We start from the raw sequence: 24,196 nt of genomic DNA, 5'->3' as shown, positions 1-24,196 counted from the left end.
CTTCTTTTGCTAGTCAAGAGCGCATGTCCGTGGCTTTCTAGCTCGCTGAGTGCATCTTCTCAAAGTAAGAGTGATCCCCTGGAAGCGGGACAAATTCAAAGCAATCCAAAGGGTTGCGACGGCCGTGCTTCGAGCGCGGCTTTGTTTACAGTACGTGCGGCAAATAAAAATCCCGGCTCAAAAACACCCACCTTCTTTGAAAACAACTTTCGCCTCAGAAAGGTTTTCCTTTGTCGAATCTCCGTGACTAGTTGGCGCTGCTGTTGGGCTGACTGTTCTGTGTCTTCTCCTACGATAGAGCGTATTTGTTATATGATGTACTGTTTTGTCTAAAGTTCTTCAAATGTAAAATAAACAACCCTTTGTTAAAGTAATAGCGGAACTCCTTGTTTAAAACAGGCTTGTCGGGGTAGCAAGCCCACTGCTGGTTTGCAGGATTTTGACAGCCTGACTGTCTTGAAAGTCCAATTTTTCCTTGAAGCCCGAAACCTTCGTTTGAAACCCCCAACCCTGGTTAACACAAAGGCTCTCCAAACTCTTCCCCGGGCTGGGAACGCCCACCCGGCTTTGGAAGCTCCCTCGACTAGTCAAAGCCAGCCTCCGCTCCCAAGTGTCGCGCCGAGCCAAACCTCCGCGCGCGCACCCAGCAAGGTAGCGGCTAGAAGCTTCGAAAGCATAACCCCGACTTTGAGCGGCGCCGGCGAGCGCACGCGCCGACCCCGAGGAGCGGCGCTCGACCCGATCGGCCTCCCGGGTCCCGTTGTTGTCGCCTCTTCTTCTACTTGGGGGACAAAGGCGCCGTCGCCATCCGGGGCTCGTTCGGCCTCGACGGACCTAGCGAAACGCAGACGGGCCGACGCAACCGAGCCTCCCGAGGCGGCGGATGCCGACGACCGTCCGGCCCGACGTATCTTTATTAAGTTTTCAGAACGCGGCCCGGATTTGAAATCCTGCCCTCGCCAAGCTCAAAGGCGACGCCCGGCTCGATAGGGCAAACGTCGTTGCCAAGGCGGGCCGAGACAGAGACAGCGTCGGAGCTTTCTGATGTTTTTTCGGGGGGCTAATCCGCAGACTAACTCGGCTTTGGAGTCACACGTCGGCCACCGGAGCCTTCTTTGCTTATTTATCGGCGGAGCGAAACGCAATTAGCAAAGCCTGAAGGACCGGACTCGTTAGCGGACTCCTCGGTCTAATTGGCTTCTTTGAAGCTAATTGACCCGAGCCGAGCGCTATATTGCGCGTATGGTCCTCAAGGGGAACGTTTCCATCCTGGCGTTTCCGTGACGCGACCGCAGAGTTTAATTTGGCCCGGTCGGACCGCCGGCCGGCAACCAATGGGAGCGCGCAGGCGTGGCGAAAACTCCCTTGACCTTGGCCTATAAGACCAAACGCGCCGCGGGGATCGCTCCCCTCGGCCGACGGCTCGGGCGGACGGACGACAGGTACGGGTCGCCGGCGACTTTCTGGTTCTCTCTCTCCGACCGGTCTTTCGGCGGCGGGGAGCGACGGCAAAAGACGCTCGCTCGGTCATCCTAATGACGACCTTTGAGGAAAGCGGCGCAACGCTTTGGAGGCAGCCGACCGCAACGGCGAGGCCTAGGGTTAAGGCCGGCCGTTTGCCGTCGGCTGCTCCTTTTTGCCGCCTCGCCGTTTGGGTAAGAGAGCGTCGAGGTTCCCGCCTAATTGTGACGTCGTCCGCGGCAGGATGCCGGCGGACAACTCGTCGCGCGGCGCCTTCGTGTTCCAGGGTTTCCCCGTGCTCGGCGAGCGGCGTTGGGTCCTGGCGCCGCCGCTTGCCGCCGCCTCGGCGTTGGCGCTCCTGGGCAACGCTCTGCTGGTCTACGTCATCGTCAGAGTGGAGCGCCTCCACAGCCCCATGTACCTCAAACCTGCGTAGAAGATCCAGTAGTATCCGGCCGGCGAAGCCGCGTAGCCGACGTAGTCGGGCGAAGCCGCGCGCCGCTAAAGCCCTGCCCTCGCGGAGCGGTCGGCCGAACGAGCCTTCGCCGCCCCGTGAGATTGTATGGGCGGGCCTGAGCGTTTGCTCCCGGCTGGCGGAGCCCTCGCCCGTTCTCGCTTGACTCCGGTCGCTCCAACTGCGCCGGCCGCGCGACATCGACGCGTTGGAAGCGGGCCGGGTCGATCGAGCGCTTGAGTGCGGGCGCCTTTTTCGACAGGCGCGGCATCGGGTTGGTCCCCGAAACCGATCCCGGACGCCAGATTGTACCGGCGCGGGGCTGTCTTTTGAACCTTGCGCTCTAATTGCTCTTACCCTTTCAAAACAAATTGAAACGTGGCCCCGTCGGACCACGCGGACTTTTGCGCGCCGAGGTCTCAGATGTCTCCATGCGTAGCCGGCGGCTTTGGCTTTGCATGCTCCGCTTTCACGAGTTTTTGAAAGTTTTGCTAGTCTTCTCAAGGTCCCGCGTGTGGCTTTGTTGTGACGCCGTACGTTGAATGTTGGCTTTGGGCATTGATGTCCCTGTGCCGCGATGGCTCCAGATTCTCGGAATACGACGGGGTGCAGGTTACACCTAAGCAAGGTTGCTGGTGAAATTCTGAGCCTTATGGTCATGCTCCTTTTCTCTCCGAACAGCTCATTCGCTTTTTTCTAGGAGGCTCGCTGGACCCCCGCGGAATCATTCAAACGGATCTTTTTCAACATTCCTCATTTGCTCCGGTCTTTGCAGTTTTTTTCGGAACACGCAGCAGGTATTCCGCGCAAGATGAGAAAGCGCTCAGAAAAACAAAAACAAGAAGTTCGAACGGAACAAATCGTTCCTTTGTTGTGTATTCGGTTTGTCTGAAAAATGATTGCGCGTCTTTTTTTTTTTTTTCTTTTCTTTTTCGCTTTGCACCTGGCATGTCCAAAGCCGGGCCTCGAGGGCCACCTATCCTGCATGTTTTTGATGTTTCCGTCATCCAATGCAGCTGATTCAAATGATCGGGTTTGTTGTCAGGCTGCCGCTGAGTTTGCCGATGAGCTGATCATTTGAATCAGGAGTGGTAGGAGGACAGAAACCTCCCAAACGTGGCGGATAGGCGGCCCTCGAGGACTGGCTTTGGACATGCCTGTTTCTCACTATATCCCAACTTGATTGGAATTGGCGTTCGCGTACGTCACAGCAACACGTAACCTACACCCTGCCATACGTGACGATTTGCGGTCATAAATATAGAGCCTGTTTATGATTTAACGTTGTCGAATTTGAATCTTAGAGCACACCTTAATGCGCCATTTTAAAGTGTTCTTGGGTGTCTGGAAAAGTCCTACTGTATATACAATTGGAGTATTCCTGTGTTACAATTTTTATGACTGAATTACGATTACTATGAGCGCCTATTGATAATAGATGGAGGGACAATTGTATCTGCGTTACGATTATCATTATCGTCATCATCGTCAACACCCCAAGCTGAATGAATTAAGGATCGTCCTCTAGACAGAACGGGTGAAATGAAGCCAAAAACACGGTGCTCGTGAAGCGGACCCAATTTGCGATGAAGCGTTGCGGCAACTTGGATATTGGCGCCATCTAGGGGCATTCAAAGTCCATAGCACTTTGAGTCACTTCATGTTTGGCTTGTCCCCACGGCGAGCAAATACTCACGCGCGCGCGCACAATCAGGCATAAAACCACCAGCAATAGATTTTCCCATATCCTGTATCCCATAGCATTGAGTCAGTGGCCCCCGATTTTCAAAGATTATTTTGGCTTCTCCTTTAGTTGTATCGGTCTTGCGCACGGGCACAAGCTGCCCAGCATTTTGACGCCGTCATTCCAAATGGATGATTGGTGGAAACTACGCGCGGCTGCGGTCAGCGGCGCCTTGCTAGCACCGTCGCGCTCCACAAAGGCACAGTGCTCTCTCTCTCTCTGTTTCTCTCTCTGTCTGTCTCTCTCTCTCTCTCCGTCTCTCACTCACTCACTCACTCACTCACTCACTCACTCACTCACTCACTCACTCACTCACACATTCTCTCTCTCTCTCTCTCTCTCTCTCTCTCTCTCTCTCTCTCTCTCTCTCTCTCTCTCTCACTCACTCACTCACTCACTCACTCACTCACTCAAGGTTCCCAGCAAACAAGGGCGCAGTCACAGCAGAACATCTGGCCAACTCGACTCGCAACGCGCCCGAAATATTAGCGCTGGCTTTTGGGTCAATCCAAGCATCCAAACCAGTTAAGCTCTCAAGAGCCCTGCCCATTTTCGACGGTTCCCTCCAGTCAAATCCGCCGGCTCGACGGGCGGCCCCTCCCCAACGCCCTGCCCCCGTGTGCTCAGGTACCTGCTGGTCTGCGCCCTGTGCCTGGTGGACGCGCTGGCCGTCGGCGCCATCGTCCCGAGCGCGCTGGCGGCCCTGCTGGCGGACCGGGACGGGAACCGCGTGTCCCTGGCCGGCTGCCTGGCGCAAATGTTCGCCACCCACTTCCTGTCGTCGGTGGAATCCACCCTGCTCCTGGCCATGGCGCTGGACCGCTACGCGGCCGTGTGCCGCCCGCTGCGCTACGAGCAGCTGGTGGGCCGGCGGGCGCTGCTGGCGCTGGCGCTCTTCACCGCGGCCCGCAGCGGCGTTGTCATGGCCACCCTGGTGGGCCTGGCCGGCTCGCTGCGCTTCTGCGCCTCCCGCGTCATCCGCCACTGCTACTGCGACCACATGGCGCTGGTCAGCCTGGCGTGCGGCGACACCAGGCGCAGCGCCGCCGCCGGGGTGGCCGTCATCGCTTGCTTCGTGGGCGTGGACATCCCGCTCATCGTCTTCTCCTACCTGAAGGTCCGGACCTTTCGTCGGCCCGCCGGCCACGCTTCCGGATGGCGCCTTCCGAGGCCCGATCCGTTTCGCCGGTCGGAAGTACGCTCGGACGTTTACTCGAAGGGTCCGTCTCACCGGCCCGGGTGCGAGCGGCGCGATCCGCGCGCCCTCTCCCGTTTGCCTTGCCTCTGAGCTTTTCCCGAGCGGCGGCAGAGACCCGAGTCTCTGAGCGTCGGCTAAGACTACTCGGCCAAACGGGTGTCGGGGCGGCGGCCGGCAACGTTCGGCCGTCTCCGGCGGTGAGACGGGGCCGGCGCTCGGTCGCGCGATACTGACCGGCCGTGTGCGGCGCCCTCAGATCCTGGGCGCGGCGGTGCGGGCGGCGGCCCCCGGGGATGAGCGTCGGAAGGCCTTCCACACCTGCGGCACCCACCTGATGGTGATGAGCATCTTCTACCTGGTGGGCAGCATCACCTTCCTGTCGCACAACCTGGGCCTGGCCATCCCCACCGACGTCAACAGCGCCATGGGGCTCCTGTACATCCTGACGCCGGCCGCCGCCAACCCCGTCATCTACGGGGTCCGTACCGCGGAGATCAGGAAGGGCTTGCGCCGGCTCGTGGGCCTCGGGGCCAAGGCCGAGGTCTCGCCTCCCGACGCGGCCGTCCGGACGCTAAGGACGCCGGGTTCGGAGTGACGACGGCCCCGCCGGGACCTCTGACCTCCGCTTGAAGGCGCACGTGCGCATACACCGCTCTCCCAATAAAAATACTTTTTTATTTATTTCTGTACAAAGCTTCACGTTTGTCTTTCAGTGAAAGCGAAAGGTCTGACCGAGTTATGCCCAGTACCAAAGCAACCAAGCGGCGTAGCTGACGGAGAACTCGTTCGGACGCTAACCCTTCCTTATGCCGTCCGGCAAAAATCCCAGACTTGGGTCCTTCGCCAACCTTTCCCTACGCCGCGGCGCCACACGGGACAAAGAGTGCCGTCAAGCGAGACAAACATGGACACTCGAAGCCCGATGTGTCCAGCATGGCTGATTCTCACACAACCCGAAATGAAGGACTTCCTTCGCGCGATGTCTGTAGGCCGCCGCTCTTTCCCGAATGCCGCTTGTGGAAGATTCCTTATGGAATGTTCTTGATGGAGGGTTTCTTTCGGGGACCTCGTTTCCATGCCGCCGTTGTCGACCAAAGGGCCGAGCGGCGACGGGTGTCCGCAAAGTCCAGAGGAGTCCTTATTGGTGCCGGGCCGTCCAGATGGGACTCCCTCGGCGTCCGGCTCTGGCGGTAGTGGGGGAAGCTTCATGTTGATCGAGCGAGCAAGAAGGCACCTGAAGAGAAGACAGGCCCGCCTTCAGACTGATGGCACGCAGCGGGCATGCACTTTGGGTAGCACGTCAACTGCAAGGGGCTGCGCTGTTCCATTCTCGCGGCGGCGGAGAATCGTTCATGTATCATGAGTGTATGAGCTTACGTTCGTCATTACATTGGAATGTTAAGCTTTTTTTGTTTGAAACGATTGTGAGCATTATTTTAGAAGTGTGAAAATAACAACGGGTCTCAGAAAGTGTGCTCATCCTTTTGGCGGATTTGTCAAAACCGTAGACATTGATTCCTCGTTTTTCCGGTGAAACCCTAACCCAAAGTTGAGCGAGGTATTCCGGGGTATCTTCCCGTACAAGTAATCGACGGAAACGTCGCAAAGTCGCAATCTTACTCTGATTGGTAAAAATGGCAAATGGACTTTGGCATATCTAGCGCTTTCCTACCTTTGGTACTGGAAACGCTTTACACTAACTAGTCTACTCTAACTGGACTGATGATGCAGTATCTGGAGCAACTAGGGGTTCGGCGTCTTGCTCAATGACACTTTGACGCCATCCCCCGAAAAAAGGCGTTATCTGGTCAATTTGGCAAAGCCTTGCTTTTTACTTGTGGTGTGTATGTGTGTGACAGATAACATGTATTCAGTTGTGAACTTTGGTGTATGTCACCGGCACTAAAAATGTTTTTACAAGCTGATGGATGGACGGATTGCGGAGGTTAACAATACGGTGCAGGTGACTGCAAATGGCAGCCTCGTGCCATTTACTATTCTTCTTTTTTGTGTGTGTGTGTGATGGGGGCGGTTCTAATGAAGGGAGAGTCACACACCTTTCAACGGTGCGCGTCGTCTTGTTTTCAGGACCGACTAATAGTTACAAAAGATGACGGCGGCAAGAATTGAATCCAAAACTCACCAGCAAGGGGCCATGCCGGTCACTGGCCCGCCCGGCGAAACCTCACTGCGTAGCGTCCTCGCCATCCGCACTCAAATCCACGCTGGTAGCTCCCCGGAGGCGGGCGGCCGCGGGCGGCGGCCCGTCCGCAGACGGCCGGCGGCCTTTACGAGCACCTGCGGGCGACGAGAGCAGCGCAGGTAACCTCCCAAGCTTTTTGTCACCTGCCCCAAGTCGGCGGGCTAACAATTTGTCCCCGGGCGCTTACGGGAGAGTCAGCGGCTAGAACAACTTGCCAAACAAGGCAACGAGTCCTTCCGCCCTCCTCACCTTGGCTGTTGGCGCCGCCTCCTCCGCCCCCGTTGGTCTGCGAGCAGACGTGGGCGTGCTTGTGGTGGTGGTTGCTGTGCAGCTTGTACTTCATCAGCAGGATAAAGATGAAGACGAGAACGGACGCCACGATGATGCCGCCCAGGATCAGGATCATGGTGCCGCCCAAAAACTACACACAAAAACTGCTCAACATCCTGTCAACCGGCGGGCGCGCGCATGCGCGCGAGCGGTTCGGCATGGCCCCTGCCTGGTCTCGTATGGAGTGGCATCGCCCGTACTCCGGTTGGGTGGCAAAGGCCACGCATCCCACCATCTTGCTTCCCGTCAAAGCGGTGAGGCCGTCGTCGTATATGGCGAGGACGCACAAGTCGTAGTCGCGGGAGGACGCCAGGTCGTTTAGGAGGAAGTGCTTGTGATTGGCTGGGATCATCCTGCGGCGGAAGGACCGGCCAGCAAAGCACGGTCAATCGATGGAGGCGGATGAAAAGAGGGCCAGGTTCGCCAATATAGGCCCCGTTTCCTCAGGGCCCGCCGTCCGAGCCGGCGTCATCGCTTGGGGAAGCGAAGCGCACGCCTCGACGCCGGCGACCTCACCTGTAGATGAGGACGTCGTCGGCAGAGCTGTTGTACTGGATCTGGTAGGCGCGCACGCCAGGAATGTGATTCTGCGGGGGCCAGCTTATGAGGGCGGTGCTGGCCGTCATTTGGGACGCGTCGACCCGTTGCCGGGCCGCGCGCGCCTGACCCCCGCCGGCGTTGGACTTGATGGAGGTGGGCCCGTCCGAGGGCCCGGGCTCGGCCTCCGGCTTGGGCTCCGAGCGCGGCGAGGGGTTGACCACCAGTTCCACGGGCGCCGTGGCCTCGCCGGCCGCGTTGGACGCGATGCAGGTGAACTTTCCCGAATCCTGCGGCAGGGGAGCGGGTGAGCGGTGGGGGGCGAGGGCCGGACGCGGCCCGGGGGGAAGGCGCCCACCTTGACGGAGGCCTTGAGGATGTCCAGCGAGCCGTTGTCATAGCACACGGTGCGCGAGGTGTTGCCCATCAGCTTCCCGTCGGGACTGACCCAGTGGGTGGAGGGTTCCGGGTCGCCCATGGACTTGCAGCGCAGGCTCACCTCCTGGCCCTCCATCACAAACATCTTGGACGTGTGGCGAGTTATCATCGGCGGTTCGCACACAAACTCCTCCTGTGGGGGCGCCGCGCACGAGATGTTCAGCCGGGGCGGCGGCCGACACATGCGAGAAAGTCCGTGGGCCTACGAGCGGCGGCCCGCGGCTGGCAGTCGTCGGTACCGTTGAAAAGGTAGCGGGCCGGGCTCGCTACGCTCACGTCGACCGAAGGATGAGGCCGACCCCTCGATTCAATTCGAGCGCTCGCGTCAATAGCCCCAACTCAAAGGCGCGCTTCGTCCATATTCAACGACAGAACGAAAACGGGCCGGGATGCGCTGAGAGCGCCCCACCCACCTCCCTGATGGTCCAGAAGTACTTCCCGGCGAGGTCCGGAGGGGAAGCGCAGGTCTCCAGGTCGTCCTCGCGGGTCAGCCGCCGCAACCAGACCAGCTCGCAGTTGCAGTGCAGCGGGTTCCCCCCGAAGCTCAGGACCAAGGCGCTCAGTGGCGAGCCCTTCATCTTGGCATACACGGGGATGCGCAAAAAGAGCGGATCGGGCGGGATCTTCTTCAACTTGTTGGATGTCATGTCCAACCTGAAGGGACGGACACGAGGCTGGCGCGAGAAAGCACGGGGAACCTCTAGCGCGCGACCGCACCTGGCCAACTTGTGCAGGTTGGAGAAGATTCCCTCGGGGACGCTCTCGATGAGGTTGTGGTCCAGACTGAGCGTGTTGACGCTCGCCAGCATAGCGATGGTCTCCCACGGGATGTCCGCCAGGTTGTTGTAGCTCAGGTCCAAATCCTCCAGGGTCTCTAGGAAGTCCTGTCGAGACAGAGGCGAGCAATCGCATCGAAAAATTGCAAACTTTTCTTCTCCCCTTTCAAAGAAGGAACAGTCAGGAACATTTCTATATTGGGCTCAGAATGTGTGCAAGGTTCATTTACTTTACCCGCGTACGCCTCGTGAATATGCGGCACGATACCGGGAGGAGAAATCGCGAATAGATGGAAATGGCGCACGTAAATGTCCAGTTTCCATGCAAGGTGCAAAGTTAAAGAAAGTGAAAAAAAGTAGAACTTTGAACATCAAAAACACATCGCAACCCAATATTTCTGCTTTCAAAATTAGCGCCGGCGGAGGAGAGCGCCTCGGGTCGGAGCGGCGCGTGCGGCCGGTAGACCCGAGGGCTCGGCGCTAGGCCCCCGCCGCTCAAATCTAGCGCGGGGGGAGGTCAGGGGTCCTTTGTCGCTTAACTGTGAGCTGACCGGACCCATTTCTTTCATGCGAAAAGGCGACCTTAAATGCTCAGCGGACTAACCCGGTGCCAATGTGCACCGACGGTCGCTGTGCCGCCTTTTAAAACGCGGACGATTGCAGGAACCGGACAAAACGATCGATTTGAACACTTTGGACCGTTCGAACCTGGAAGGCTCCCTGGGAGATGCGATGCAGCTGGTTGTTGGCAAGGATGAGGTGGCGCAGGTTAACCAGGCCTTGGAAGTGGGCGTCGTCCAGGGCGGTCAGACGGTTGGCGTCCAAGTGGAGGGCGTGGAGGTCCTGGAGGTCAGCGAAGGCCAACGGCCGGATCTGGCTGATGGTGTTACGGCTCAGCGTCAGGTGGATCTGCGCCGTCGTCGCAACGAACAGAGCAAACAATCAGTTCGCCGCGAGCCGCCATACGCGCGCATACCCAAAGATGAGCGCGCCGTCCGTTCAGTGTTCCTCATTCGCGACAGAACATGACTTGGGATGTGCGGGTTTGGATGACGCGGCGCCAAAAACGTTAACGCGCGCCCGGAAGGCCGACTCCAACGGAAACGTCTAGCAGATAACACGCAGACGTCGACGGTCACGCGGGTTTATATTTGGGCGTCGGCTCTCACGGCGCCAAGGCAGTTGGCCGAGATGGGAGCTTTTTCCTTTAATTACGGTGTTTCTGAGGTTCCTTTTTTAAGTTGGCGTCCTCGAATTACTCGAGGGATTGTTTCCCCCCGATCGAAGCAACTCTGTTCCTCGATGCCTTTCCGTGGCCCGTGTGTTAGAAGAGCGATCCATGTGCCGCCTAATCTCAAACGCCGGCGGGATTTCTGATAACGGCTAATGTAGCTCAGCGCCGGCGCCGCGGACGCTCGGAAGGCTGCGTGCACGCCGCCGTAAGCGAGGGCGTCGGTCGGGACGCGCGAGGGCGTCCGGCGAACGCCGAAAGGGGAAGCGGGTACCAGGCTGGTCATGTTGGCGAAATCTCGATGCCGGAGCGTGGTGATGAAGTTGTCCATGAGGCGCAGCTCGGCCGTCTGCCTGTCAATGTTGGGCGGCACGAAGAGCAAACCCGTCTTGGCGCACAGGACGGTGTAGGACGGCAGCAGGTTCTGACACGTGCAGCGCTTGGGACACAACATGGAAGCGCCGCTTGGCGGCACGAGCCACAATGCCGCCAGGATGAGCGGCAGCGGTCCCATAGTCACGCTCCTGCCATGCACGCGCACACACACACACACACACACACACCCACACACATACACACATGCAGTGAGTCTTTGTTAGAAAAACTAGAGGAAATCAAAGCTTGGTGTCCACTAAAGAAAAGAACAGCCAGCTCAGAGCATGTGGTCCCAGTGGCCCAAATCCAAGCCTAAACCTGTTAACCTGGGCCCCCCGGCATCGTATCCAAAGTCAAGAATCTCGGATCCGGCTTTTAAACCGAGGTTATTTTCGAGATGGGGCGGCGAATCGTCGCCGTTACTAAATGCATTTTTTTCCAATTTAGGTTGCCGCCTGTTCAAAAGTCAAGAGATTTGGGTCATATGCGCAGTAACGTTACGCAGCGGAGCTCGTCGGAGGTGGCGCAGAACTCGGACAACGGGCGACCCCGCGCCGGCTCCCTGAACGCTTCAGAGTTCATTCGAAGATACTCCTCTTTTCAAAGGGTTGCGCGGCCTCAGATGCCAGCAGGGGCGCCGAGGGCTAAGCGGAGTTGGAGAGGGGACGCCGGCCTTCCCCTTTGAATGAGCTCCCGTTAAATGTGTGGCAAGCCCCCTCCCTGGCCCCATAGGTAAAGTCGAGGCGAGTTGAGAGGTCGTCAAGCTAAGGCAGAATTTGGCTGTGACATCGACGCACGTGTGAAATCGTGGCGAGCAAACGGGAGCACCTGAAGCGGCGAGGGAGGGGGGCGGTCCTCTTCCCGTAGGCTGCGGAGCTAAAGGCCACCCCGGGCCGTCATCGGTCGGCGCGGGACTCCGCTCTTGGCCTGCGGGTGAGAGAGAGAGGCTTACGACGGCGTTGACGTATTATGGGATGGGGCACGCGCTAGCGAAGGGCGGGATCCTATATTTACTGATCCGAGTGCAAAAGTGAAGCGGTAAAAACGAGCCCTTGAACATCCGCGGCGCTTGTCTACGCGCGGTGAGGCATCCGGCCGAGGCTCCAATTGTGCCCAAGCGGATCAGAGTGTCGCCAAACGCGCCGCCGGACGCGAGCGCGACGCCAAAGATGACGACGGCAGCTCCATCGATTCGATCGCCTTCGATCGAAACTGATTTCTGCTTCAATCGGTAGATGAGCAAAAAATCTTAACAGAACTTCAATTTGCTTTGCCAGAATAACAAAGGGAAACAGTGGCATTCCATTATTTTTTTAATTATCTAAGTTTATGTTTTGCGAGGGACATGCCCTTTTCCCAAAAACAATAACATTTGGGCAACTGTTACTCCTTTAAGACTAGAAACGAATTGGACAGCGATCCCTCATTTTTGGCTGTTTTACGTGGTTACTGGGGACCGGCCGGCCAACGAGCCTCTCCACATCTCAGATAAAACAAAAGTATTATGAGACATCCCGTATATAAATATAACATCTTGTTTAGCGCAGCATAGACAGTATCTTCATCTATTTGCAATGTATGTGAGTAATATGTGTGCATGAAGTGATTTTGAGTTAGCGTACATTGTTTTGTAATTGGTCGTTTTTTGAATATCATTTTGTGAACATGCTGAAGATTTGTGGTGTGTCGATTATGAAGTTTGCGGTTTGTTCCGCGACGATATTTGTTCTTGATTAGATGACGGTATTTCATTCAGGTGCGCGCGTAAGAGAGCGAGGCTAGTCGCGTCACCATGTCGTTGTTGATGTATCAGCAGCCGCCTTCCAACTAAATACATTCTACTCCAAACGCCTACTCAATCACCAGATTGACGCCGCCAGACTGCTTTCAATGAGCGCGGGGCGGTTGAAGTTCCACCATTAGCCTTGACTTTCCTGGACGGGCTGTGCGTGCCGACGTCATTGCACAGCACGCCCCTGAACGTAAGCGGACAGCCCCCCCCCCAAATAAAAAAGGAAGCGTAGCCTACCGATTTCTTTTTAAATGTTCTTTTTGATATCCTGTTCGCTTGACGCGTACGGACACCAGCCCATCCCGTTGGACCGGTCGATACCAACGCGGACCGTTTAGTTGAAAAGAGTCCCCACCGGATGGACTTTTGCTAAGAAAAACCCGAAGTGTTTGTCACGTGCACGGTGTAGAGGTTTCTCTGTACAATGAACTCACTAACCCTAAGCCGCCGTCACCTGCAAGTAGATCCAGATAGTTTGCATGATTGAGCAAGTCTTTGCTTAAGCAAAGTCAAATGTCCCACCAGTAATCCATATCTGCCACTTGCGTTGGACCAATAGTACGCAGGCGATCCCGTATTTGCTCCTGGAACATGTATATTAATAGACGTGGATCATTCCAAATCTCCTGCAGCGGTCCCGCTCCACCTTTTCGCACGCGCTGACTCAGCTTGCTGCCTCGTTGCTGACGAGTGGGCACTAACGAATAAAAAATAGTAAAGCGACAAAGAAAAAGAGAAGCCAAGTAAAGCCAAGGACTGGTTAGTTGTGCAGCAGCCAGATAATAATTAGCACAGCGCCCGTCTTTCTCGTGTCTTTTTGCCAGCGTTCCGCCCGCTCGGATGGGCTGCAGTGGCCACGTGCTTTCCGCACATGCTTCAGACCCCGCACTGGGACGAAGGGAGCGGGAGAGTTGCGAGGCATCGCCCGTCGCTATGAAGTGATGGTCTTTTGAAAAAACAGCCCCGCGAAGCGCCGAGGCGGCACAAAAATGAAGCGCGAAGTAGCGAGGCGACAGCGCATTCTCATCTGCGAGTGCGCGAGATGGCTTCAGGCGCGGCAAAACATCACACCTTTGCTGAGCAAGTAACAGGGTGCGTTCAGGTCTCTTTTGTACGTGGAGAACATGCAAGAAGGTACATGCTGTTTTTTATCCCCTTCGTGATGTTTTGAAGTCCGAATTAAAATCGGCACGACATTCCCGCCACTCGCCCGGCCCCGGTGACAGACACGGACTTCAGTTCCGAAGTCCGCGTCACATCCTGACTGTGCGGGGAGTCCGATCCGGCCTTTTTTTCTTCGTGAGATAGCCACGATCCCACCTGGCAGGTGGAAAATAGCACACGCACAGGCGGTTACAGAGAACTTCCATTAGGAAGCTCTTCCTGGAGACAAAGCTTATTTTTAGATGACACACATGCACACGCGCCGACAAGGTGCACAAACGCAAATAACCATGAAAGCTGGGGTGTGTTTAAAAGCACGTACAATCACAGAACGTCTGCGCGTGTGCGCGGGGGGTGACTCTACCAGCCCCACGTCCCTCCGTCCCCTTTTTTTTCGGTGCTGCCACAAAAGAAGACCAAATGGCACCGCGCCCTTCTGGAGGTCTTCCACCGGGCTGGTTGCGCCCCAGTCACCACCCCCGCCAGCCCCTCTTTTCAGACAGGCCCTATCCAACCCCGCACTGGAAAAGGGCATGTTCAAACGGCTCCTTGCCCTCAATTGGCATAGGAGTCGGCGCGGAGTCCGCAGGGGCCCATATCGTCTGGTCGAACGATTTCCAAGAAGACGGGAAGAAAAGTCGCCAGCGCTTTGAGCGAAAGGAGCATAGAGGTATTAGCGCGTGATTGCGTCCACGTGGAGAGCTCGCGCAGTCTCGACGCGCTTGGTGTCATCGCGTGAAAGCCGCAAGGCCGCCAACGCCGGCGCAATGTGTTTCTCCGTCGCTAACGAACGGGCTACCGCCACGGATCTGCCGATTGAGACTGATAACGCTTCCGATACGTACTAGCGGACGGGCTAGCTTCGGCTCGGCGCCCGTTTGTATAAGAAGCCGTGCGGCCACTCCGCACGGCTGTGAGAAAGTTGCAAAGGGGCGACGTGAGAGCGCATCCAAGTTCTGCTTTGTATACCAGGTTGCCGCGGAAACCTAAACGCGCGTCGCTAAGCGGTGGCCCCGAAGCCAAGGCTTTGACGGCGGCAAGGAGGATCCGGGCGGCGCAAAGCCAGCCTTGAACACGTCGCAGATTTTGCCAAGTCCTCCCCCTTTTAACATCTTCGACACACGCGCGATAAAAGAAAACTAATGAATGCTACTTCCGCAAGTTTCACGGCTCCCCAGCATCTGGGATACCGGCATTTGAAAGATCTGGCCGGAGGGATACCGGACTCGGGCGCGGTCTTTCTCGCTCGGAGAGATGAGGAGTGACCGAGCCGTCGCCGGCCCTCGCTCGCCGTCGCCGGCCCTCGCTCGCCGTCGCCGGCCCTCGCTCGCCGTCGCCGGCCCTCGCTCGCCGTCGCCGGCCCTCGCTCGCCGCCGCCGCCTCTCCTTGGCAGTCGCGGCTCGATCCTTCCCAAGTCCAGCCTCGTCTTCCTCCACCTTGGCGGCCTCGCGGTGACCGGCGTTCCTAATATTTTGTCCCGCTCGAGTAGCTTCATCCTCGTCTGTGCACGCGCACCATTTATTGAGGTCGCTTTTCTATGAAGGGAGCAGATGACTAATCCGCGCTTCAGTGGGGGAAGAAAATAATCCTCCTTTTGTCTCTTTATGTCCTTCTAATGCGCCATGTGTGTCTGGGTGGCTGCGTGCGTGCATGCATGTGTGTCCTACAGCATGCGCTTGGCGAAGATTTCAGATTAGCCCTCGCGGGCAAGGCAAATTGAAATGTCCAATAAGGGCGGGCCCCTTCCAGGTACTACTCGTCTCTTTGTTGAATCGGCTCCGTCTGATCCGGTCTGTGTTTGTACCCAATGAAACCATCTGGGTCCACATACGTTTTTGAGTCCGCAAATCATCTATGTACTCGCATTCGCTTGCTTTTCTTTCATTCAAGCCCTTGAGTAAATTCAACATGATCCTTTTTTTACCCTTCTAAACAGCACCGGGCTAAAACAGAGGTTTTGAAGAAACACTCATGTTCATCAGTGACGCTGCATTGTGAATTTCTCATATCACAGGTTCCAAACAAAAGATGAAAATGGGGAGAGGTGCTCCAATGATCTCAGGGTCCAACGGGCTAGGGAGGCCCAGGCGTCTGTCTGCGTGTTGCTCTCTTTGGGAAGAGCCTAACTGGCGTCACGTCTTCCTTTCCCTGGTCGGCTTCGGGCTTTGGCCGGACGCCGCCTCGCTTCCTGTTTGGGGGGGGCGCAGAAGCCCGTCGGGCGCCGCGACGTCACGTCCCGCTCCACCGTCCGTGCGCCCGTGCCGTGCCTTGTCCAGATGTTGGGGCTCATTTAACTTCTGCGTGACAATGCGCCGCTAACATCTGCGCGGGCTCGGTGCAAGCGGGCTGACATGTGTGCGCTCGCACGCGCCGGCGGGAAAACGGGACAACGGCGAGCCGTCGGCCGCGCCTCCGCTTGGCGCCGGTACGTAGCCGGACGCCGAGCCGCTTGCGGCCTTCTGAGTGGCGAGGGTGACACTGCGCTTGGCGTCAGTGTGGGCCGGCGTGTGCGCGTGTGCGTGCGCGTGGGCCAGCAGGAGTGTGGTGTCGCAGATGTGAGCCACTATTTGCCAATTCAATCTTGTGCATTTCACGAAAAGATGGGCGTGGGGATCAATAAAAAGGGTTTGATGCTTAATTGATGAACTGAGGACACACCGGTGAATATTCATGAGCAGAGTCGTCGATCATGAATATTCACCAGCTGAATTATTCACGCGGAAATCCTGAAATGGCGCCGGCCTTAAAAGGAATCCGTTCCGCGCTCGTCGGAAGCCAGAGCCAATTAGGCCCGGCGGACTCGTAAATACGCTTCGCCGACACAAACGAGCTGAGGGCGGCGGTGCGGTCGGAATAACCCTCGCTTCCTGTCTGAACAACAGAGCGGTGTCCGTGGCACCGCAGCTGACGTTAACACGCGCGCCGCTCGGTATTATTCGCGCAACCTGTGGCGAGGATGTCCGAGGGCCGTACGGCAGCCGTTTTCCACCGTGAGGGCAGAGGGGCCGAAGATTCTCCAAAAGACGCACCCCTTCTCAACCCCGACGGCGTCCTAGTGAACGTCCGCCCGCCTGGCAGAACGGAGCGCGCCATCCGGCAAACGGCTTTTCCGTCACCTCGGATAAGGCTGTCGCGTTTTGGCCGAGTCATCCGCAGTTGCGTTCCGTCAAAGGATTTCTAGTAAAAAAAAAACCTTTGCCCGCCCGCGGCGCCGCTCATCGCGGATTAGGGCCAGCGCCGACACACACACGCAAGCCACGCAGCGACCGGGCCGCCGACGTATCATCTTCCATCACTGTTTTCTTGGTTTCTTTGATTAAACGTTTCCATTGGAGTTTTTGACCACGTCTGTTTAAGAGAGATTTTATTGTAACGCAGATCCAACGTTGGGAGAGACAGTTCTGAGGTCGAAGCGGGTGAAGTCCCCCGCCGCGACAAACACAGCGTCCGGCCGCTCGATCTCATGTTTGCCGATGTCCGATCCCCTCGGCATACAGTGTGCGCATTCGGCTCGACCGCCGAGTCCGGTGCATCCCCACTGGCCGGGCCCCGGCGATGGTGAAAAAAAACGTTGAAGAAGAAACCTATTTGGTTTCCCTTGTCAGCGTGATTAGTTTCCACATGTTTGCGTGTACCGCGTGTCGTCCAATCAGCTTCCCCCGCTTTTTGTTCCCGCCCAGCTATTTCACGCTTCCGGATTGGCTTGAACATATTTTAGTATCTCAGTAGTAGTTGCAGCGTGAGTGCCTAGTATCTACGCATGTCTGTCCGAGAGTTCCACTCCCTCCCTGTCACTATCTCCCTGCGTTGACCCGTGAGTTTGGCTTCAGTTTCCAGTTCCGTTAGATGCCTAGTGGAGTTTTGTTCTGGTCCTGCTTCTGATCTGTATTTAACCCTTCTTTTGGACAGCTCTACCTCGTAGCTTCCCTCCGTCTTTTGGGTCGGCGCGATAAAAGAGATATACCAGGTGACGCTCCTCCTTTGGACACCTCCGCCAAATGGCCGTTGAAACTTGGGGGATGGGCCTCCTTTGGACAGCCCCACAAAATGCCATGTGCATAGCACACCGTAGGGTTCAAGGCAGATGTAGCAGCCACCTAGGGTGAAAAACTAACCACTCGCAAGGCGACAAACGCAAGAGAAGTAAACAGATTGATGGGAGGAGGGAGGCTGAGGAAGAAAAAGGGCAAACAGGCAAGGAAAGATGCAAGGAACACATCTTTGTGTTGCAGCGCCCACCAGATGACTTTGGGCTCACCTTGAAAGCGGGAAGCTTGAGCAAAAAGTTGAAGTGCGACACCAAGTCACGTGGGGACATTATGCAAAGGGAAAGGCGTGCGCACGTGAGCGAGCGCACACGCACCTGAGATAATTTTAGAACAAACGCACAAGGACCCAACGCGCCGACATCTGCTCTCGCCATTCGCACGGTGGAAGCGGCTCATTGCCGTCGGTCGCCCTCTTCTCATTTGCGCTCCGTTCACCGTGGCCGGCAGGGGGCGCCAACACCCATAAACACCGCGGCGGACTATTCCATAGCTCTCTCTGCCCCGGAGACCCTCGCGAGAGCGGGGCTGTCCATAACGGGGCGCCCTCGGGCCCGCTTGGGCACGGGGCGGCGAACCTACTGAAAAGAACCCGCCCGTCGAAACGTGTGGAATTGTCGGGCTTGTGTCACGGGCGTTTTCCCTCTTCCTGACTTTCCACGCGATGACGCTAGCGACCGCGGGAAAGCGGGCGGTTCGCCGTACGCCACTCGCTCGACTTTTCTCCTTTTCGTCGGCCCGTCGCGGGACCGCCGACCGCGTCGCCGTGGCGACGGTGCGGAGGAGGCGAGCGGCCAATGGGAGAGTGGCGTCAAAGCGGCACAGATGGGCCGGCGGGCAAACAAAGTTGACAGCTGATGGATTAAAGGCGGGATTAGCGCGCAGACTTCCCGTCGTCGTGAAAATTGCCGCACCTGCCAATCAAAGTCACTCGGACGCTCACGTGATCATCTCCGCGGCTCTCGGGAAAATGCGGTACGATGTCCGACACGGGTGCGAAGGTACTGAACGGATATCTCTCTCGCAGGTTTGCTAGTTAACCGCTTAATTCGCGAGACCGCTGGCAAGCTAAACCCAACTAACAGCGGGCTCTTGCGCCAACTTGCTAGTGTCTAACCGTGGAAGCTCGCAAAACAACCAGCACATCAACCACATTCATGACTGACTGACGTGCTCTGAAGGTATGAGCCGCGACGGCCGTGGCTTGACTGGTGAGCGGCTACGGGAGTGCCCGTCGACGGCGTCGAAACGCTTCCCCGCGCGACGTCTCGTCGGCATTGCCGTGGGCGGGCCCTAACGCGCGACCGGTCGTCAGACCCCTATGGACAGGGCTTCTGACGTAGCGGTCGTGGAAATCCTCGCAGACGCCAGTACGCCTGCACCTTCCCAAATGCATTTTTCTGACTGAAGTGTGGTGTCGCGGCTTAGCGAAGACACTTTAGCATTGGTCAGAGCTTCTTTAGTGCTCAAGGAAAAGCTCAAATTGACCTTTCGCTCAGCCGCTACTAGAGATTGGGCGAAGGGCGGTCCGCGCCCACACTCTGAGCGGCCCCTTGTTCCTTTCAAGAACCACTCTTTTCTTTCTGTCTTTTTTCCTCCTCTGGACGGCGCTCCAAACATTGTTTTCTCGATTACAGTTGATCCCCACACTATTGCGGTTATAGCCGCCCATGGAGTCGTAACATTTTTCAATAATTAATTTGAGGATTTCGAGCCAACACTGGTGAAGAATTTAAATAAATGTATATTCCATATTCCACTGGGCCTCAATAATAATCCATGTCATTAAAATAGCATAATCATTATATTATGTAAGTAAATATTATAATACTGTTATTTACATAATCACATGTTGTATTGTTCCGCTTATTGCCTCGTAATACATTTTTACACCGTTGAAGATAGAATCACTCGTTCAACACTTGATCCCTTGTTTGAGAAACACAAAACAAACCAATAAGAAAAAACCCACACAAAATAGACACACCCGCGTGGGGACAAGCCCCCTCCAAAGCCGGATAAGTGAAATTGAGCCCAAAGATTTCTTCCATTTCTAGATTGAAGTTATGCGTCCGACCAATCGTCGGGTCGGGCGCGTCAAAAGCAATCAGCCTGTACAAATTGTTCATTGTTATTGGGGTAGTGGTTCATTTGCCCCCATTCCCCAGGACAGAAAATTGCAAAGGACCCCAAAATGAACAGCCGCTGTCACCTAAGGACATATCAGCGTTGTTGTCTGCAAAACTGAATGGCTTTGAAAATTGCCATAACATAAAGTGCACTTGTGCAAAGGAATCACTCCAAACTTTGGGGTCAAATTCAGGTATTTTCTATGCTACTGTGCATACAGTAGGATGCAACATGTCAGTGACGATATCGAGGGGAATCCATGTCCATCATCCATGTATAGATTTGTTGTGCATTAAGTTAGGCCTCAGTCAGATTTCCCACGTCGTGAGCGGACAGCGAACATCTGTGTAATGTTGCTTGCACGCCAAGCGCTTATTTTTCTTTCCTCACGACGTGGCTCGAGTTCATTTTACCATAAATACCCCAAGTCGAGCGGCATCCATTTCACCAAGGTTAGATTGTGTGCATATGCCGTACGGCCGCGAAAAATAAACAAGTCCAATGGAATACCTTTGGGCGTTAACTACCCGTGGCCACTCTACTATAAAACGGCAGGATCCATCTTAACATTTACTTGATCAGCTCCATTTTAGAAATGCTCCTGTTTACAAACAGGGACGGGCTCGGACGGCGGTTCGGTTCGCTCGTTTCATCGGTTAAAAAAATGCCGTTAACAGCCTCAGCTGCTCAAAACGAGCTGCGGTTTGCTGCAACAGGCACTGGCTGTAAACAGCCAACTGACGTCCACCTGTTAGTCATTTTTAAGTAAGGACGCGGCCGATGTATAAACACGTCTGTGTCACAACTGGATGGATGTGGCTGACAAATCGGGGGTTCATTTTCAAGCCACCTTTTGTTTGACACGCTCACATTTTTGGCCTACATTTTTTGGGGAAAACAGGGTGTCTTATATTCAGGGTACTTTGTGCCGCCCAAAGGAGCTATTAGTAGGCAAAGAACGGGCCAAATCTGCATTTTTCCAATTTTCACCAGTTGTATGGCCAACAAATACTCGTAATCAATTTTATTTCCAAATAAAACCAATGTAAAAGGATCAAAGTCTTGGGACAAGATAACATGTTTTGGTTGGCAGTTCGTTTGGACAAAAACTTAGCAATCATAGCCTACATGACATGTCTTGCAACATAGGCGTGCCCCTCACGCAAAGATTTGGGGTAGGAAGTACTGACGCTCGTAAAATCTTCCTGTAAGTCAAAAGCATGTCGACCCTTGGTTACAGAAGTACAAAATCACAACCGCTGTTTTGACATGCCCGAGTCGCCGTCCATAGCCACGAGAATCTCCGTCGCTCCACTCATGGCGGCTGGTTGCGGGAGGGAGGATGGGAAGGAAGGAGGGAAGGAAGGACCGAGTTGAACCATTACAAAAGGTAAAACCCACGGAGGAAAGAACACTTCCGTGTGCGTGCGTGTGCTTGATAACACGTGATGATGCCGTCCCCCCTCTCCGTGAGGGGGATGCAAAAGCTGCGCGCACGCAGCCCCCCCCCCCCCCCCCGGCTTCTCATACTCGCCCCGATGTATAATAGATGAGGCAGTAGAGATACGAGCACGCGCACATTGGATCAAGTATCAGCGCACATTCCTGCACGATGGGAAGGGGGGGAGGAGGAGGGTGGGGGGGCATGCTATCAGTGTATGTATCGCTGGCTGCCCACACGCACGCGCAGGGGATAATGGCAGCGTGTAATCAGATTACGACGATGATTCACTTCCCGCCAACTGAGAGCAAGATCAAACGCAGGCTTCTCGCACACGCGCGCATCACCACCCATCATTCAATCAATCAAACGAAATGCAATCGGCGCAATCTTACCGTCATCGATGAGCCGCTCGGCGAGGACATCGACAGGAGCCGAGAGAGGGGGGCGGGGGGGGGGGGGCGTCCTCAGTCCCGGATTGTCAGCGGAGGGGGTGAGGGTTAGGGGAGGGGGTGAGCTGAGAGAAGGGGCCGCGCCGTCCCGTCAATCAAACGCCCAAAGACATCAATCCCATAGCAGATGGCGCTAACCCTGCGGATCCCCCGGCTCGATCCGGGCGGGGTCCCGGTTCGGCTCGATATCCCGCGATGAGGATAAAGGAGACGACCGTCAAAATAAAAAAAGGCGTCCACTTTCTCCCCGACGCCTCCGCAGTGCATGCGCGCGCCGAGCCGTCGGCGGGTGCGCGCACGCCTGTCTCGTTCAGCCAACACCGGCGCGTCTCCTCGGAACAACTTGACGAGCTTCCTCCTCTTTTGCCGCTCGTTTTCCTGCCGCCTTTTTTTCCTTTACGAGCGGCGGCGCGCAAAGTTGGAGCGGTCGCGCGCGCGCCCGGTGCAGCAGCCTGTCGGGCGCGCGCAGTAAGTCAAAGGCGCCGACGGAGGGTTGGAAGAAAAGGGCAAGCCCCGCCCTCCAGCCGTCGCCGCCCAGCCCATCCATCAATCGCGATCGTGCATCCCCTGCCCGAAGCGTGGGCCCTCCAGGGACAGTCCGCGAGCCTGGGGCAAGGAACCCCTGCCGTCAGGAACCCAGCATGGTATCCTAGTCCCAGGTTCTTGAGTGTGGCACGCAAAGTAGCTTTTTCAGATTGGGTTTGGGTTGGGGGAAGGGGGGCGAGGGGGCTGCGCTGGCCCTCCTTATCAAGTGGTGCTAAGCCAAAAATGAATGTAGTGCAGTCAAATCTTGAGATGCAAATATAACACGTGTCAAGATGCAGTGAGTATTCTGCATTACTCTTATAGTGAATCAAATTTTAAATGTAATATGTCATATATGTTCAGAGCTTCAAATAAATGCTTTTACAAATGTTATATTATTGTAATTCTTCCTGCTTCCTGACTCTCTTCCTGTCACAGGAAAATAGCATCACGTCGGTTGAGTTCGGGAAACAGACGAATGGGAAAGAAGGCGTGACCGACATCGGGAACGCGACTCACCTCGAGGCGATCCTTACGGGCGGCTCCCAAAAAGAGGCCGCCGGGAGGAGGGATTACGACAACGCCGAGGTAATCGGGGGGGGGTGCGTTCGCCACGGCGCGGGGATGACGCGTCGTGAGATGTCAGAGGCCCCCAGGAGAACGCGCTCAGGTCGGCGAGAGCGACGCACACCCACTTGCGATCTCCACCTCCAACTCGGCCCCATGGAGCGCTCACGCAGCCACGAGGGTCGCCGTGAGGGCACCCGCGGGGAACACCGCCCCGGCCGCAAAATGATGTGCGGCTGGGTTCGGTGGAGAGTCTCAACCCCATCTTCCACAACCTCGTCCTCCTCCGCCTCGTCGACGGCGGAAACCTTGGGTGTTAGTGTTAGGTAAGATCAATGACGGGGTTAGGAAAAGGGGGCTGAGCCCTTCCCCCCAGGGAATAGGGGAACCAGTCCCCTCTCCCCTGGCGGAAGGTTGGTGCACGGTCCATCCTAGAACCCGTAGCCCTCCCCGCACCACCGTCCCATTTCTTTGGGCGTGTCCGACAAACCAGCGTCCATCCATTCTTCAATTCATGTGTTTATCCAATTACGCTATTTTTATATAGATAGTATTTCACTTATATAATTTAGCTACTTGTTTGTTAGTAATAATGACATATATGAGTAGTTGTTATTTATGTTAACAGGAGAAGCTTTGTTATAAAATAATTTCACCTTTGTTATCTATTATACCCTGTTATATATGAGTAAAAAACGAAATAAGTTATTAAAATATAACAAAATTAAAAAAATAAATCAATTGATTCTCAATGAAATAAACTGCATTTTACAATTCAAAATCTACAATGAAAAAATGTGTGCCCTGAACTACGTTTCGGCTCCAATATGAGCCTTCTTCAGGTTCGCGGCACTCAAAAAAACTTTCTCTTCTTCATCTTCTACTTCGACCTCTCACTTGGGCTCCTCAACGTCAACTAAACTTGGCTAAACAAGCAGCTGCTTTTATAGGCACCTCTCTCGATGGCTCCGCCCCTCAATTCCATTCAATGCCTGCTGCGTTTGCTGGATGGAGTATACCTCTGATAAGGCCAAATGAAATGAGTGTACTATATATAATTTGTAAATATTGTAATTTAAGTAAATCAATATATATATATATATATATATATATATATATATATATTTGTAAATCAAGTATATTTAGGTTAGAGTTAGGAATCAAATAAAAGCGTCCCACAAAATTATATTTTATAAATAAAGAAATTGTGACGTTTAAAAAAAACTTTATAAAATCCACAATTCTTTTATTTTTTTGGGGGGACTAGCACGGGCACAAGTCAATTTTAATTCTGCCTCCTCCATGTGATACTCAAACATGGCCCCACAGAAT

The 24,196-nt window shown here is 55.3% G+C and overlaps 2 protein-coding genes across 4 annotated transcripts; one reads left to right on the top strand and one right to left on the bottom strand.

Moving 5' to 3' along the window:
- Window positions 1-1,705: 1,705 nt before the first annotated feature.
- or55e1 (odorant receptor, family 55, subfamily E, member 1) lies at window positions 1,706-5,538 on the top strand. Its single transcript, XM_088427732.1, has 3 exons — window positions 1,706-1,878; window positions 4,287-4,776; window positions 5,114-5,538. Exons 1-3 carry the CDS (start codon window positions 1,706-1,708, stop codon window positions 5,450-5,452), a joined length of 1,002 nt encoding a protein of 333 aa, XP_088283858.1. The 3' UTR covers window positions 5,453-5,538.
- On the bottom strand, window positions 5,513-22,286 carry LOC148415303 (leucine-rich repeat and fibronectin type III domain-containing protein 1-like protein). Of its 3 annotated transcripts, XM_088427152.1 has the most exons (13): window positions 21,716-22,286; window positions 13,062-13,236; window positions 11,576-11,674; window positions 10,647-10,896; window positions 9,850-10,050; window positions 9,083-9,249; window positions 8,779-9,019; window positions 8,286-8,498; window positions 7,907-8,217; window positions 7,560-7,743; window positions 7,310-7,481; window positions 7,001-7,155; window positions 5,513-6,091 (listed from the first exon to the last, which is right to left on the bottom strand). In XM_088427152.1, the coding sequence occupies exons 4-12, from the start codon at window positions 10,884-10,886 to the stop codon at window positions 7,043-7,045; spliced, it is 1,842 nt and encodes a 613-aa protein (XP_088283278.1). In that variant the 5' UTR covers window positions 10,887-10,896; window positions 11,576-11,674; window positions 13,062-13,236; window positions 21,716-22,286; the 3' UTR covers window positions 5,513-6,091; window positions 7,001-7,042. The 3 variants fall into 3 exon arrangements, with proteins under 3 accessions (XP_088283278.1, XP_088283277.1, XP_088283279.1); XM_088427151.1 differs by lacking the exon at window positions 13,062-13,236; XM_088427153.1 differs by lacking the exons at window positions 13,062-13,236; window positions 21,716-22,286 and adding an exon at window positions 12,978-12,996.
- Between the last annotated feature and the right edge of the window lie 1,910 nt (window positions 22,287-24,196).

Source organism: Hippichthys cyanospilos, chromosome 11, assembly GCF_059441005.1.
Source record: "Hippichthys cyanospilos isolate Australia breed blue-spotted pipefish chromosome 11, RoL_Hcya_1.0, whole genome shotgun sequence".
Lineage (NCBI taxonomy): Eukaryota > Metazoa > Chordata > Actinopteri > Syngnathiformes > Syngnathidae > Hippichthys > Hippichthys cyanospilos.
Note: the sequence above shows the minus strand (reverse complement) of the source record. Positions and strands in the feature narration are given on the sequence as shown.